Source organism: Cupressus sempervirens, chromosome 10 (genome assembly GCF_028749045.1).
Source record: "Cupressus sempervirens isolate cs-2001-9-10 chromosome 10, ASM2874904v1, whole genome shotgun sequence".
Taxonomy (NCBI): Eukaryota; Viridiplantae; Streptophyta; class Pinopsida; order Cupressales; family Cupressaceae; genus Cupressus; species Cupressus sempervirens.
The window spans coordinates 547,496,019-547,514,181 of record NC_143127.1 but is presented as its reverse complement, the minus strand read 5'-3'; the positions used below and the strand labels follow the sequence as shown (position 1 = coordinate 547,514,181).

At 35.9% G+C, this 18,163-nt stretch overlaps 1 protein-coding gene across 4 annotated transcripts in view; it reads right to left on the bottom strand.

Moving 5' to 3' along the window:
* The window catches only part of CDC48C (cell division cycle 48C), a 38,634-nt gene that overhangs the window by 7,672 nt on the left and 12,799 nt on the right, over positions 1-18,163 (bottom strand). For all 4 annotated transcript variants that reach the window (XM_089807407.1, XM_089807410.1, XM_089807409.1 and 1 more), the window contains exon 3: positions 111-263. In XM_089807407.1, coding sequence (XP_089663533.1) covers positions 111-263 — 153 coding nt within the window. The remainder of the gene's footprint in view (positions 1-110; positions 264-18,163) is intronic.

Below are 18,163 nucleotides of genomic sequence, written 5' to 3'. Positions count from 1 at the left end.
AAACTATATACAAATCTATATTCCACCCAAACAAGTGCCCTGGCCCAAATTTTAAGATGAGTGGCATTTCTATCACATTCAAAGAAAGAACAAACTTATTTTAATCCTACCTCATATTCCTCTGGGTGCTTGATCCGCCTAACAACATACAGTTCAAAATCCTTGCGTAGAGAACCAAGAGCCCCTACATCATCCCATTTAACATTCGGGATGGCAGAAAATCCTTCCCTTCGAGTTGACGGTTGCACCTTTTTAGCAGCTTCCTAGGGAAGAAAAGGTCAAGAGCAAAAAATAATGCATTAGTGGAATATGTAAGAGACATAACTTTAATAAAAAAAAATACTCCTGAATATGGGGAAAAAGAGTACAGAAATATATACTTCATATGGGACAATGATTCAAATATATAAAAAAATTATGGTTCATCATATAGAAGGATATAAAAATACTGAAAGGATGCCTCAAATAATTAAGTAATAAAAAAAAAAGTAGACAATATAGAAACTAGTATAGACATTTTAAATACAACTACTTAATGAAATGCCAAAAGATCAGTTCTAGCTGTTTTATTTACAATAGAAAAAACTAATTTTACTTAAAATTATATCTACTGCATAAAGCATTTAAATTTTATTGTCTCTACATTGCATATGTTTTTTGTTCAATATCTCTTACATTTATCACTGCTTTATATTGGTGGTTGCTGCTGTTTGAAACCCAACTTATGCCTTATCGATGTGTTGCTAGACTTCACTCTCTTAATATGACTGTTCTTTTTATTTTCACGTCTTAAGTCACTCTGAATATTAACTTTATATATTTCTTGTGCATCTCTGTGGGTGTTAAGTTTATGATATATCTGTATTAACTTAATATAAAGACTCATGATGTCTTGTAGGGCATCTGTTGCTGAGTTTCCAATTGCATTTTAGATTATATTCCTCCTTGAATCTTAAGGTACAAATGACTAGTATGAGACAATGAAGTTGATTGGTTCTAATATGATCCATTAAGTACACAATCATATACTTTTTGACAAATTCCTTAATGTGTTTTGCAATCATAGTTTTGACATCGATGATGAAGTTCAACAATCTCCTGAATGCCCTTGATATAAGTCTCTATCATCATTTTTCAAATGTAGGCCCTTAATTTTCAAAATTTGGGCTCCATCACTATGCTTTAATGACAGATGTTGGTGATAAGGATGAGGAGAATGCCAAGGCTGCCGAAGAGGATGAAGATGAGAATGGAGGTTAATTTACAGGTTTGAGAATTGGTCTAAAAATTTTGGTCTTTGTTTGAATGTTTGTCTATTAAAATCTGTTATGCAATGTTGTATGGGCAATAGTATGTTAGAAAAGGGCTTTTTGGTCTGCAAATTTTGTGTTGGTTAATAGTTTGAATTATGGCCTATAAATTTTACACTTGCGAGGAATCTGGTCAAAGGTTAAGGTTGTTTTGCAACGAGACCCATTTTTTGCACAAATGAATAACAAGCCCCTAGCACTCGCCCAAAGCTGTTCTGCTAAACAGAGGAATGCTCGTGGTATTTCTCTTATTAAAGGTGTTCTGATTGACAACAGACAAGGGACTTGGGAGGAATTGAAAAACATATATGAGATCCCTCCTTCTCGGAAGAAGACTTACACCTTGATTGTACAATCTTCTGGCAATTATTTTCCAGGTAAGATGTATCACAGTGAGTCTTTTTTGAAGCAACTGAAATGACAAGATGATTCTTTGTTATTGAATGTTTCTACTAGACAGATATATCATATGTTAAGAAAAGACTCCTCTATTGTCAAGCAGATAAATCAGTGTTGGGCCTTAGAGTGGCCGGATCCTAAGTGGCATTTTTTTCTTGACTATATGTGGCACCAACCCCTTGAGCCTAAAAAATCCTGTCTTCGATGGCTTTTGTTACTTAAGAATCTTGTTGTTGGTTCAATCCTGTCCTCTGAGGGTATTATTCCTCCTTGTTCTCTATGTAAGGTTCCTGAAACTGTTGAAAATATCTTCTTTGAATGTCAGCTTACATGCACAGATTGGTCACTGTTCTTTGGGTCTCCCATTGTATGGTATTCTCATCCTGGCTCATCTTGAAATGAGGTCTTAGTTGGTTTTGTCAATCTTTTTGATGGAAAGTTAAATAAGTCTGTGTTTTGTGCTGAGAGCTTATGATTCCTTTGGAAACAGAGAAATGAAGAAGCTTTCCAAGAAAAAAAGAGAAGACTTATTGAGTATGTAAAACAATGTAATATGGTATGAAGTGCTGATGATACACTTGATACTGTTGATAGTATAGGGACAGTTACTCTCAGATTTTTTAGTTTGATGTTATTGCCAAGATGCGGATATAGACATGATGCGATCTTTTTGGAGCTATATTTAATAGGAAAAAATAGTCTGGCATGCTCCAATGCATGCAGTTTACACAATTGATCTGGAATGATCTGGTATATGCGGTTGGTTTGCTACAACCCAATTGATGGGTTCTGATGTAAACTTATTTCAAGATTTAATATACAGCTGTGGACCTGATAGCACCACATTAATCAATCAAAAAAGAAAAATCATATTTGTTGTACATAGCAATTATGAAAAGGTAGATTATAGTTTGCTGTATTTTCTGGGCTATTCAGAAATATCTTTACTTCTAGTTTATATTTATCATCTGTCTAAAACATATAATTTTGATGCAAGCATATATTTATTTATATGTGGTGTTTGTTTCGAGTATATTATGTTTATAATAAGTATTATTATGACTTGCAAATAGTTGTCAAATCTATGTTGACATAACTGATGCAGATGTCTTGATGAAGATGTCTGATAGCAATTAAATCAGTTATTGTGTTGTCATTGATGTCAACTTGATAGTTTGTGTTGAACTATTTACTGGAAGCCAAGTTACTTATTGTGCAGGTGACAAAACAAGTGTGTGATTGATTTGTGTGATGAGTAAGAGTGCACGATTGGTATGGGAGACTTGGAGATGTTTCTAGTTGTTGTATATGTAATTTCATATACTGCACATAAGTATCGAGTTAGTTGTGATTGATTGAAGTGAGAGGGTTTAAATAGGTTGATCAGTTTATGACAGCAAATGATTTGATTGGTTTGTCAAAATCTGTGTTGTTTTAATTGATGAAATCAAGGATTTATGATGGTTACTAAGTTGTTGGATCATGGTCAAAGTTTTCTTTGATTTAGGCTACAGGAAGGCATGTTTTGGATTGATTGAACGTAGTTTGGGAAGAAAAATGAAGAACAGGTTGAATGTTTATGTTTGATCTTGAACCGGTAAACATGTAGGCCGTTTCTGGAGATCTTTCGCAATGGTGAGTTGGTTGATGTTGTGGCAATGACATGGAATCAATAACTCTTAAAGGATCAGTTATACATTGGGAATTGTGATAGAATTTCTTGAAACTGTCTATGTTCATTTCAAAAAGTGAGAAAGCCAGGTGTTCAATGTTAGATTGATGTGCGGTGGAAAAGGTTGATAGTGCGGTACCAGCTAATGATGAATTAGATTTAGGTAATATGCTTTGGTCAAACATAGAAGGATCTCATTTGATAACATGCTTAGGGTTAGGGTTACCTAATGATGAGGAGTATATGTATATGGCAGAATGTAATTTTGTAAGATTCAGAGAAGACATCAGTGGTTGTGATTGACAGGGGTTATGCAATCAAGTTGGTAGTTGAATGTCTACTGGGAGATGCAGATGGTGAACTGAACAGGATCTGTTCAAGCAAATTGGAGTGTTATTTTGAAAATGATTCTACTTGGTTAATCCTAATAGGTTGTCAAGTGAAAATCCTCTAACAAGGTGAGCAAGATCTGAAGATAATTCCTTTAACCGAGTGGCTCATTAATTTGCGTTAAAAAATCCTTTTATCAGGCATCATTGTAAACTCCTAACAGGGCCAAGCTTTTAAAAAGCCACATTTCAGAAGAGTACAAAATACTTGCGGGTACCAATTCTTGTCATGTGTTTTCCCTCTGACCAAGGGTTTCCACAATAAAAATCTGTGTTAATGTGTTACTCTAAGTTACCGATTCTGGTTCTGGTTCTGATGCTAGTGCGGGGTTCTGATGTGCAGATGCATGATTTAGTTTTAGAGAATTTGGATGCGTTTTTTTTTTTTTTTTTTTTTTTTTAATATATATATAATATATATTTACTATAATTTTGTGTGATTAAAACATTATTTGTAGAAATCAGCCGCACTTGCAATGCTTATTCAGATAACAATCTCAGTTCTCCAATAACTGCAGTTCCAATCTTAAACTCACTCGCTGGTACAACTATCTCAGCAATCAGACCCAGTAAATATTACGAAAGGAACGACCTGTCTTCTGAAATGAGGGAAGAGCATTTGGATCAAGGGAGCATTGGTGCAGAACCCAGGCGCATCCTTGCGCACCAGCCCCAGAACCTGAGCGCACCAGCTCCAGAACCTAAGTGCACTGGTAACTTAGGTGTTACTTGTGTGGATGCCTTCATGAGTTGTTTTACGGTAGTTTCACAAGTTAACAATGCAATGGACAACTAAATTATTAGATGCTAGATCCGGTACAGGTTAATCAGTTTTGTGAAGTGGCAATAAAAGTTTGAAGTTCGTGAATTACTGATTCACACCCCCAACCCCCTCTTAATAATCTTGAACCTTGAATATGTTAAAATTGGTATTAGAGCATTGGTCCACTTTGCGGAAAGTCAAATAGCTTGAGGAAAAGATTGTGATGTTGCACAAGGAAGATCCTAAATTCTCCAAGGAGAACTTCTCGGTCTGCTGTGATAAGATGGAGCTTAACATTAGAGGGGAATGAAGCCACAATTCTAGACACAGCGCGAGTATACAAGACCTAATGGGATTATGCGTGCGGATGAGTTAAAGATTGAGACTGGAAGCATATAAGTCCTAAATGCAATGCAAACTTTGTTGATATTTGTGGACTTAATAATGCACATGATGTTTGGGCTCAACTCAAGTTAGTCTATGGTGGAGATGTTCATGTTCAAAAGGCTAGAGTTGAAAGTTTGAAAGGAAAGTATCGTGACATAAAGATGGTAGAAGGTGAAAATGTTGCCCAATATGATCATAGATTGAAAGAGGTAGTTGATGCAATCAAAAATGTTGGCAGAGTTATTCAAGGTGAAGTTGTGGTAACTGAAATGGTTAGAACCTTGCTGCATGTTTATGAAATTAGGGTTTCTGCAATTCATAAGCTGAAAACTTTTGAGAAAGTCTCTATTGATGGACTAATTGGTAAGCTTGCTACTTTTGAGATGAATAATTATGACTATAGTACTCCTAAGGTTGAAGTTGCTTTTAGAGTCTCACTATCACTGAATCGAGGAAGTAAAGATAAGGAAATTGGTTCTCAGTTTAGGCTTAGTGATCTTGAGTCATTCTTTGATGAAGAAATGAAACAAGATGAGTTTGAAGCTTTGTTTGCTAAGAGATTACCAAGACTATCAATAAATATAAGGTCAAATTACCATTGGTTTATTTCTCATGCAAGAAGATCGATCAAATTGCTACAAGATGTCCTAACTCTAATGCAAATCAGAAAGAAAAAAGGAAGAGATTCAAGAACAAAGGAAAGAAACAGTGCTATGTTGCAGTTGATGATGAATCTGATGGCAATGATAGAGAAGTTGTCTTTGCTTGTAAAGGAAGACACTATTGATAGTGAGAAAGCTCTTGTTTCTCATGGAGAAACTAATCCAAAGTTGGTGATTGACAGTAGTTGTTCACATCACATGGTCGGTGATTGAAGCAAGTTCATCTAGCTTGAAAAGTTTGATGGTGGTGTTGTAAGATTTAGCAACAATACAGTGTTGTAAGATTTAGCAACAATACTCCTTGTATGGTGAAAGGTAAAGGATCTATTTCTTTGAATGAGAAGAGAAATGTTGATAATGTCTATTTTATTGAAGGTCTAAAGCATAATTTGCCCAGTGTTGGCAAACAAAATGACAAGGGATACTATTTAGAGTCCAAAGAAGGTGTGTGCAAGATTCTAGGAAGTTCGAGAGATTTGATTGCTATCAGGAGACAAACGAAAGATAACTTATTTCAATTGAGTTCTACTATTAACAGTTGTTTGGTTGCAAAGATTGAAGATGGTTATGCATAGATATTAGAAAGTCTTCCCATGTGAATTCTGATAGTTAAGTAAAGATGAGTAAGAATTACTCAGAGGATTGCCTTCTCTAGTTAAACCGGAAAGGAATGCCACTTGGGTGAGTTGACAAGTACTACTTTCAGTAAAAAAAAAATCAACTGAGAAATTTTATATTTGGTGTATACAGATATTTGTGGACCAATGAGAACTAGACGTCATTATGGTGACAAGTATTCCATGTTGTTTGTTGTTGACTATTCTAGAACGTAGTGGGTTTCTTTCTTGCGAGAAAACATAGAAGCTTTTAATAAGTTCATAATCCTCAAAGCTTTGATTGAAAAGGAATGTAGAAGTAACCTTAAATGCTTGAAATCTGACAAAGGTGGTGAGTTAACTTCTTGGGAATTTGTTGATTATTTGACGGAAATGGAATCAAGAGATGAATATCAGCTCTGAGGACTCCTCAACAAAATGGTTTAGAAGAGAGGAATACAACAATTGTTGATGTTGCAAGAACAATGTTGTTGCAAGGGAATGTTGCAAAGATGTTTTCAAGGGAAAACATAAGCACTGCATTCTATACACTGAACCAAGTACAAGTCAAGAAGGGTGCCGGTAAGACACCCTGTCAATTATGGTATGGTTACAGTCCCAGTGTGAATTGTTTCAAAGTTTTTGGAAGCAAATGCTACATCAAGAGAGATGATTTCATTGGAAAGTTTGATACAAAGTCTCATAAAGGAATCTTTCTAGGCTATTCTACCAAGAGTAAAGCATACAAGTGTGGAACAAAAGAACTAACAAAATGATTGAAAGTGCTAATGTGAAGGTAGAAGAATTTTCAGACATGTCTGAAGTGAATAATGATTCAAGTAAATAGAAAACAGAGAAAGGTCAATATATGATATTTATTCAACCAAAAGTTCAAGAAATTATTGTGCAGAACAATGAAGAAAATGCAGAGGTGCAACCGGTACATGCAGAAGAAGAACAAGTACCTGAACCAGTAATACCCAAGAATGTGAGATTGAATCATCCTTCTAACCAAATTAACTGAGGCAAGAATGCAGGAGTAGAGAAAAGAAGAAAGATTAGAGAAAGTAAATGTTTGATTTCTGAAATGGGACCTAGAACAATGAATGAAGCCTTGAAAAGTGATGACTGGGTAAAAGCTATGGAAAAGGAACTTTATCAGATTGACAAGAATGATACTAGGACTTTGGTGCCTAGACCAACAAACAAGACTGTGATTGGTACAAAGTGGTCTTCGAGAACAAATTGAATGAATATGGAAAAGTTGTTACAAACGAAGCAAAGATTGATGTGCAAAGGATATGCTTAAGAAGAAAGTTTAGATTTTAATCAGACTTTTGCACCAGCAGCTAGACTTGAATGTGTTAGAATGTTACTTTCATATGCTAGTAACCAGAAGTTAAAAGTTTTCCAATCGAATGTTAAATCTGCATTTCTGAATGGTGTATTGGAAGAAGAGGTATACATTGACCAATCAGATGGGCTTGCTTTATCAGACGATGGAGACATGGTTTGCAAGTTGAGGAAAGTTGTATATGGCTTGAAGCGAGCTCTAAGAGCACGATATGAAATGTTGAATTCATACTTAGTGAAGATTGGTTTCAAAAGGACAAGTGAAGATAGTAATGTGTCTCTGAAATTGGATGGTGATAGATTGCTGATGACATTATTTTTGAAGGTGATGATAACAAGAGTATGTATTTTGCTGACAAGATGAAGAAAGAGTTTGAGATGTCAATGATTGGTGAGATCAAATTTTTTATTGGGTTATAGGTAATGCAAATGGAAGATGGAATTTTCATTTGTCCGTACAAATATGTCAGGGAAGTGTTGAAGACTTTTGGCATGGAAGATTCAAAACCAATAGATACACCCATGGTCACAAATTGTAAATTGTATAAGGATAATGCTTCAAGTGTAGTTAATGAGACATTATACAGATCCATGATTGGAAAATTGCACTTTATTGTTCATAGTAGACCTAATTTTGCTTGTACCGTCCGAATAGTTGCCAAATTTCAGTCTAATCCAAAGGAAGCACATATGCTAAAAGTGAAGAGGATATTCAGATATCTCAGAGGAACAACTGATTATGGTCTTTGGTATTCTCATAATGATGACTTTGATTTGAAGGTGTTTACTGATGCAAATTGGGTAGGAAATATTAATGGCAGGAAGAGCGCAAGTGGTGGTGTATTCTTTCTAGGTGAAGACTTGTTTCTTGTATAAGTAAGAAACAAAATTGCATATCCCAATCAACAGCTCAAGATGAATATCTTGTAAGCTAGGTGTCATTCCCCTACCAGGCAAGAATTAAGATGCTAATACAGCATCAATCCACTGAACATAATGTTTATCTTTCTATGAGTTGATGTAATGAGGACTACTTCTTAGGAAGGAGTAAGTAGTTGGTTAATTTGTAAGTTGGTTTGTTCATCAGAAAATTTGTTGGAGATTCAAAGTATGACGGTGAATTCAAAAATGAGTGAAGCACCTTTGGCATTGTTGTCAAAGGAGGAGAAGAACATAATAACATCAAGATGATCACAAAGAAGCCCAACGAAGGGAGAAGGTTAAGGAAAGCGGATGAATCAGCTCAAGGGGAGCAATCAATTGAATTACTTGTTGGTTTGCCCATGTTGTTGGTATTGATGATGGTTGTTCATCTTATTATTGTTTCAATGCTGTTTGGTGTTGCCATCGATACCAAAAGGGGAGATTGTTGGCATAACTGCTGCAGATTTCTTGTTACACATGTTTGATAGTGATTAAATCAGTTATTGTGTTGTCATTGATGTCAACTTAATAGTTTGTGTTGAACAATTTACTAAAAGCCAAGTTACTCATTGTATAGGTGACAAATAAAGTGTTTGATTGATTTGTGTGATGAGTTGGAGTGCGCAATTGGGGAGACTCAAAGATGTTTCTAGTTGTTATGTAATTTCATGTAGAGCACATCAGTATTGAAAGAGTTGTGAATAGGATTTGGTCGTACATTTTGGTCAAATGTAGATGGATCTCATGGGGTAACACATTTTGGGTTAGGGTTACCTAGTGATGAGAAGTATATGTATATGGCATAATGTTATTTTGTGAGTGAGAAAGATCAGTGGTGGTTATATTTTATAGCTTCATATGAAATTTTGATGATTGTCCGTATTAAGAACTCGGACGTATTTTACTGTATAGTCCAAATATTCGTTCTAACTATTCCATTTGTTATAACTGTACGCATATCTTTGATTCCTGTAGTAAGCATTATTTGCCAGGTGTGTGTTTGTCTTATATGTATTGCAGATTTATATTATTACTCCAAGCTCTCGATATGCTTACATGGAGGAGAAAGTCATTTCTATCCACCGTTGTCTTCAAAGTCAAAAAGACAAACAAGTTGTTCACATTCAAGCCTTTCCAGTAGTTAGTTATCAAATCATCGCTCTTTCAAGAAAACTGTTGCTCACATGTCCAAGATGGAGTGAAATGGTATTTAGAAGTCGTGTATCTCAGCGTGTTGATGAGAAAAACGAAAGGATCAAACCGTCACAAATCTTGGCATGCTTGTATGATATTCTTCAAACTCTCACGCATTTGGACTTGACACAGCAATTGTTTTGTTTGAACTTCTGGAAATATATATTAGGCTATGATAATTCATTTTTGGGGTGGTTGCATCGATTATTGCACACTGGAAGTCTTGCTTAATTAATTGTGATTAAGTGTTGTCTTCTATTCTATATTTGTTTCTTATATCTAAAGGAGATTCATGTCATTGCTGGGAGATATCTAGCGTTCTGTAAAATCTCTTGTGAAGCTTCAATAGATTGTGAATAACTCTTCATAAAATCTGTAATCATTTTCTTCTCTCAATAAAATTTACAGGTTTGTTCGGTCAAGGTTGTTTCCCTCTATTCGGGGGATTTTCCCCAGGATATATTGCTTGCAGCGTTTGTTATTTTTATATGGTTCTACTTTTAACATGGTATCAAAGCTTAGTTTGTATCTTCCAGCCTGAACCGAAACTTCTCTTATGAGTATAATCTGCAATTTTATTTCTTTTCAATATGATTCTCAGTCTGAAGGTTGAAGACCGACTGGAGAGAGCCTCAAACTTTGCATCCTGGAAGTCTCGGATTTTATTAACCCTTATAACAAATGATCTCATTGACTATGTGCAACCTGAAGTCACAGAGCCAGCTGATGATGCATCTAAGGCAGTTTGGAAGAAGAACAGAATTATGGAAAAGAGGGTCATTATTGATTCTATGAAAGATCCTCTAGTGCCTACAAGCTGAAATCAGCTAAGGAAATGTATGACCACCTTCACAAGTTGTATGTAGTTAATAATACCAGCAGTGCTCTTCAAATGCAGCTACTTCATATCAAAATGGGCAGAGGAAACTCCATCAGCTCCTTCTTCCTGAAAATTTCAGAATTAAAAGATCAATTGGATACTATTGGAGAATCTATTAATGACAAAGAACTTGTCATGCTGGCCATGAATGGTCTCCCACATTCTTGGGAATCATTCATTCAAGGTATCAGTGGTGGAAGCGCGCTTCCATATTTTGATAAACTAAAATCTGATTGTATTCAAGAAGAATGCAGGTTGGAGACCAAAGGACGTTCTCGTAAATCTTTTAATGAGGAACAAGTTCTTCCTACTCATGCTTCCAAGAAAAGAGGAAAGAAAAGGAATTTTAGGAGCTTTGATGATATGTATCCCTCTTCTTCGTCTTCTGATTTTAAAAGGAATAGAGACATGTCCAAAGTGAAATGTTTCAGATGTAATAGACTTGGGCATTACACTAGAGAGTGTACTGTGATTCTTGATCATCAAGTGGTTGTTTCTATGGAAAAAAAATCATCTTCTTTCAAGGACTCAAACAATTATCCAGAAGGATTTCTTTTCATTTCAGATTTGTCCAGTAATGTTCCAACAGATTGTAATACTTGGTTGATTGATAGTGGTGCTTCTCGCCACATTTCAGGCTATAAACAACATCTCTCAAATTTGAAATAAAAGGATTCTCACCTGCAAGCAATCATTGGGGATGATGCTTCCTACTTCATTAAAAGAAATGGTAACTCTTTGTTCAAGTTATTTCTGGTATACCTCTTCATTTTAGCAATGTTTTGTTTGTTCCTAGTATCAAGAGGAATTTAATTTGATTTCAGCCTTAGAGGATAAAGATTTTAATGCTTCTTTTTCTCATCGAAAAGTGGTTGCCTGGAAGGAAAATACTGATTTTAATTCAGCTCAAGTGATTGGAGTTTGACATGAAAGTCTCTACAAGGTTTCAGCCAATCAATTCAAGTTTTAAATCATGATGCTTCTGATAATAATTTGTTGTGGCATAAAAGGTTCAGTCATCTCAACTTCAAATCTCTCTCTACCATGGATAAGTTGGCTGTAGGTCTTCCTAAACTTAGTGCTGTTCATGATGGTATTTGCAAGTGATGTGCTTTGGGCAAATTATCTAAGAGTTCTTTTCATTCAAGCAAATGTAGATCTAAGCATGCGTTAGAGTTGATTCATTCTGATTTGTGTGGGCCCATGTCTTCAGCTTCTTTAACTGGATTTTGGTATTATGTCACTTTTATTGATGACTTCTCGTGCAAGACTTGGACTTTCTTTTCTTTCTCAAATCAAAGGAATATGATGAAGTGTTATCTAAGTTCAAGGAATTTAAAGCTCTTGTTGAGAATATAACAGAAAAGAAGATCAAGACTCTCAGATCTGACAATGGAGGTGAATTTATTTCTTGTGCATTTCAATCATTTTATGTTGAAGCAGGAATTAAGAGGGAGTTTTCTGTTCATTACAATCCTCAACAGAACGATGTTGCTGAAAGGAAAAACAGATCCATAGTTGACGCTGCTAAATCCCTGATTCATTATCATGGGCTGCATATTTTTCTTTGGGCTGAAGCTTGCAGGACAGCAGTATATGTTCAAAACAGGAGCCATCATTCAATTCTAGACAACATGACTCTAGAAGAAGCCTTTTCTTGTTCAAAACCTGATGTAAGTCATCTTAAAGTCTTTGGTTGTTCAGTTTACATTTATATTCCCAAAGATAAAATATCAAAATTAGATACCTCAGGAAAGAAGGGACTTTTTGTTGGTTATACTGAATCTTCTAGGGCTTATAGAATATACATTAGGATCAAAAGATGATTACATAAAGTAGAGATGTCTCATTTGAAGAAAATCTTGTATGTGGAAGATCTATTGAACCCTCTTCAGATATTGATATGGAAGCACCTGAAATTTCTGAAGACCTTTGTTGATGCGAGTTTTGTATCACTTACATAACATATTAGGATTTGAATATTCAATATGGGCTATCAAACAGGCAGCTCCTCTCTTGAAAAGTTATTACTAATGAAGACATAAGCAATAGCTCCAATGTTCCTTACACCGTTGGATACTCGCTCAATTTTATCGATGTAATTTGCCGGTAATCACGTAGGCGGCCTTACGCAAATTGTTGAGGATGACTTGGACTTTGGTGGGATGAAGGAGATGATGGCTCGGTTTGTGAAATGTGCGGAAGCAGATAATGTTGATGGTGGTGATGATGGAGGATGTGTCTGCCAATGGTGATGTTGATGGGAAAGCAATGGTCGTGGAAGGTGAATGGATGTGTTCTAATGCTTGACCAACTCCTAACTTCCCTCTCTAAGCTTCGACTACCCAACTACTCACTATTCTACTCCTACTCCCATGAATGGAAGGTTAGCAAACGGACGGGGATCGAACCTAATGAGAGTTGACTAGCGGCCTCACTTCCACAGGTGCAATGATTCAAAGGAACAATAAACTAGTTTACCACACAAAGCTTCCCAACCAGTCGCTAGGATGCTAGCGGCCTAGTATTGATCCCTATCAAACATTTACCAATGCTACCATACAACTATCCATCTACTTTAACTCTCACTTAAACAACTTGAAATGAAATTTGATTCAACAACTTGAAAGGAAATCTAACTAAGTGGAAGTAGAAAACATGCAATAACACCCAATGTTCTTAATCAACATGCAAATCGCAACAATGAAAAAGAGAGCATTTTGGTATTATCTTCGCAACAATTTCTCCAACCACTTTACAAATGAGAGCAAATGGCCTTTTATAAGGGCCAGAAATACAACGGACGGTGGAGATCAAAACAAGATCAACGATCCAGATTGGATCCTCAAAACCCTAATTAGGGTTGCCACCCCATCGGCCAATGAGAAGCTGCCACCTCATCAATGGACCAATGAAAAAAGTGCAAAAAGTGGCAACCAATAAAAAGGCACCAAAATGGTGGCCAATCAGAAATAGACACTTGTCCTATTCTAGAAGAAAGGGAAATTGCCACTTGGACTTACATCAAATGATCTTCTAATATAAATCTTCCCTTTTCTTTCATCTTCTTAGCTAAGGCAATGAACTTAGCTAGCCTTTCATTAACTTCTTCCATAGGAGGACAAGGTGTGTGCTTCGCCCTGAGTTCCACTAACTTCGCCACGCCACTTGCTGCTTGTAGTATCATTTCGTGATCCTTCTCATATTCCTTCACAAATCCAATAAAAGCACTAAGAGAGGAAAGGGTGCCCAAATGCTTCTTCCTGATGGCAACCTTTCCCAACTCATCCAACCTCGATCCAAAATATGTCTCGTTGACATCCTCTTTGCCAAAAGGGGGATTGTCCTTCCTTTAGTCTGTCCCTCATCCGTATCATGCCACTGTACCGATATTGGTGTCGGTTATTCTCTTCATTTTCGAGAAGAAGGGAGTTTTGGGCATCATATCCTCTCTCTATCTTAGTGTTTGCCCGATTGGGATTCTTACTTGCACTAACATCCTCCATGCTCGTCACCTTATTACGAGATGGTAAAGTGGTGGACCCGAAGGCAAGTAGAACCAAGGGAAGCAATCCTAAGACTAGAACGAAAGAAGGATGTCAGCTTAAGGACCCCTTGCAACTCTAGATATGAAAATTCACCTTAACCAATAATCTTACAGCGACTTTTCAGAATTAGGACTTGACCTTAAAAACTTCAAATCCCTTGCAAATTAGAAGTTTATCATGCAATTCACCTCCAAATAAAATTACCCAACCTAGGAAAAAAATTGCAGCCTCTTGCAAAAATCAGAATTTTATCTCCCACAAATTTTGGCTCCCATAAAATTCGCCCTCCACAAATTTCGGCCTCCACAAATTTCGCCCTCCCCAAAATTCGCCAAGCAAGAAGAGTGCAGATCTACTCTTGCAAAATTGTCAACGCCTTGAGAAGGAGAAGTGAGAAGTGAGGAAGAAATGGGAGAGAGGCCTCCTTTTATACCCAACTTTCTTACTTCCTCCAAGCTGGCCGACTTGGACCCTGGGAGAGAAAAACAAATAATTAATGCAAAATTATGGCCCACAATTAAATACTTAGCTAAAATTAATTTTGCCAAGATGAAAATTAACTTTTTAAATTCCCATTTGGACCAAAATTGCAAAAAGAAAATAAATAATGCCTTAAAGGTGTTAACTATTTCCATTTAATGAAGATTTAGTAATTAATACGTCATTAAAATTGGATTTTGGCTAGCCAAAAGCCATTTTTCAATATTAAATTACTAATTGCATTAAAGACAAAAGTTTTTCAAGGCAATTAATCCATTTAAAGCCAAATTTTGCAATTTAAATCCCAATCGATTTTGCTAAGCAATTTTAGCATTTTAACACAAATAAAATTATTTCTCTAGAGCCTAAAAATCGATTTTGCAATTTGACTTCACCATCACAAAAATTAATTTTCTTCACCAAAAAATAATTAAGATTTTCCAAAAGACCAAATTTAACAAAAATTTCATTTTTTGAAAATTATCCAAATTTATACAATTATATCCAAATTTTCAAAAGAAAATGTCTAAGTACAAAATTCACAACTTTATCCTGCCAAGAGTTGTTCTTTAAAATTTGTTTGGCCTAAGGATGAAATTGGTGGCTCTAGAAAATCAAGCGAAACCGGGTGAAAATAAATCTAACCCTCTCCCATTGGCCCAAAAGTGTCTAAGGCTCAAAATTTTCGAAAAATCAAAATTGTTGGACAATCCAAAAATTTGCCGAGGCGATAAAAAGAAAAGAAAAAGGGGGGGGGGTCCCCAAAGAATTTGGGGTGATGGTGTGAAAACCTCACAACAACCTTCCTCTTGCAGCTCCCTCTTCTCCTTCTCTTTCTGAGAGGGAGGACTCTCTTGATGATTGTCCTTCTCCTAAAATTCAGCTTGATTCTGATGCCGGTCCTACTGTTCCAGTGAATGAAAAGAAAAAACCCTTGTGGGCTAGAAATACTATGCGAGATGCTGAAAATTTTTCAGCTCCTCAAGGAACATTTAGAGGAAATAGAAAGCCTCAGAAATTTTATGGTTATGTAGCTTTAATGTGTAATATCATTGACTCTAAACCTTCTTGTTTTGATTCAGCTATAGGACAATAAGTTTGGAAAGATGCCATGTTGGAGGAGTATGATTCAATCATGAAAAATGATGTTTGGGAGATTGTCCCTTGTCCAAAAGGTAAATCAATGATCTCTTCTAAGTTGTTGTTCAAAATCAAGCATGTTGCTGATGGGAATGTGGAGAAATTCAAAGCTAGATTTGTAGCAAGGGGTTTCTCTCAAAAAGAAGGTATAGACTATGATGAGACATTTGTTCCTGTAGTGAGATACACTTCTATTAAAACATTAGTTGCTATTGCAGCTGCTAAAAAAAATAGAAACTTCACCAAATGGATGTCAAGAGAGTCTTTCTTAATGGTTTCATTGATGAAGAATTTTATGTAAAACAACCTAAAGGTATCATATTTCATAACAAAGAGTCTCATGTTTGCAAGCTGAAAAAGGCACTATATGGTATTAAGCAAGCTCCTCTAGCTTGGTATGATCGTATTGATGGATATCATCTAAACTTGGGATTCATAAAAACTGAAGCTGATCCTAATATCTATCTCAAAAGGTATGATAATCTCATGTTGACCCTAGCTCTTTATGTTGATGATCTTTGTCACTGATGATGATGAGTTGATAGACAAATGCAAGAAAGACTTAACTTCTAAATTTGAGATAAAAGATCTTGGGTTTATGCACTATTTTCTTGGGTTGGAGATTTGGCAAAAGTCTAATGAGATTATCCTCAATCAAGGCAACTATGTTGTAGATATTATTAAAAGATTTGGAATGCTTGACTGCAAACCAAATGTGACCCTATGGAGGCTAATTTGAAAAGAATTCAAGAAGTTGCTGCTTATTCAGATTTGAATGATTGCACTCTCTATAGACAGCTGATTGGTTCCCTCATGCATCTTGTTAATACTAGGCCAGATATCTGCTATGCAGTTAATACCTTGAGTCAGTTTATTTGTGAGCCAAGGAAATTTCATCTCATTGCTGCTAAGCACATTATTAGATATGTTCGTGGAACTCTAAAGTTTGGATTGGAGTTTTCTTGCACTAATGATTTTCAGCTTCATGGTTTTTCCGATTCAAATTGGGCTGGATGCACAATGGACAGGAAAAGTACAAGAAGTTTTTGTTTCAGCCTTAGGTCTGCTATGATTTCATGGTGCAGTAGGACGCAAAAATGTGTTGCTCAAAGCACAGCTGAGGCTGAATATGTGGCTTCTTGTACAACAGCTCGAGAAGCTGTATGGCTTCGTAGCTTGTACACTTCTCACAGGATTATTTGGAGAAACATTGAACCCTACAACATTTTTTTGTGACAATCTGAGCTGCATTGAAATTTCTATCAATCTTGTTTTCCAAACACATAGAAATCAAATTTCATTACTTAAGAGACATGGTGGCTCGAAAGGTTGTGGAGCTGAAATACATCGGCACAGATGAGCAAATGGCTGATATACTCACCAAGTCTTTGTCTAAGGTGAAATTTTCTTATTTTGGTAATAAGCTAGGTATGATCAACTTTGAGACTTAAATGGATCCAAGTCTTGTTGTTTTTATTATTATTCATATATGTATAAATAAGGTTCTAAGATTCAGTTATGGTAACTCTTTCCCTCTGGGAGTGATCATCATGTGGAGTGAATCCATGATGACATCACATGGAGTAAATCCGTGATGGGAGTTGGAAGTCATATTAACTCTATGACAGTTCACGTGGAGATCATCCGTGATTAAAGGCTTAGCTGAAGTTTCTTACAAGTTTAATATGATTCGTGATTCCATGATCTGTAATTGTAAATTCTACTATGTTATAGTATTGAGTGTTCTTATGATTATTACATTTTTGTTCATATGGGATGAACTCCTGAATTCTTAATTAATTTCATATTTGCTAAGAGGGGGTGTTAAAATTTATAGCTTTATATGAAATTCTGATGATCGTCCATATTAAGAACTCTGATGTATTTTACTGTATAGTCCAAATATTTATTCTAACTATTCCATTTGTTAGAACTGTATGCATATCTTTGATACCTGTGGTAATCATCATCTGCCAGGTGTGTGTTTGTCTTATATGTATTGCAGATTTATATTATTACTCCAAGCTCTCAATATGCTTACGTGGAGGAGAAAGTCATTTCTATCCACCATCGTCTTGACAGTCAAACAGACAAAAAAGTTGTTCACATTCAAGCCTTTCCGCTAGTCGGTTATCAATTCATCGCTCTTTCAAGAAAACTGTTGCTCGCGTGTCCAAGGTGGAGTGAAATGGGGTTTAGAAATCATGTATCTCAGCATGGTGATGAGAAAACAAAAGGATCAAACTGTCACAAATCTTGGCATGCTCGTATGATATTCTTCAAACTCTCACACATTTGGACTTGAAACCACAATCATTTTGTTCGAACTTCTGGAAATATATTAAGCTGTGATAATTCATTTCTGGGGTTGTTGTATCAATTATTGCATACTGGAAGTCTTGCTGAATTAATTGTGATTAAGCAGCCAAGACTTTACTCCTTTTCTGATTGCGACTTTCCTGCCAA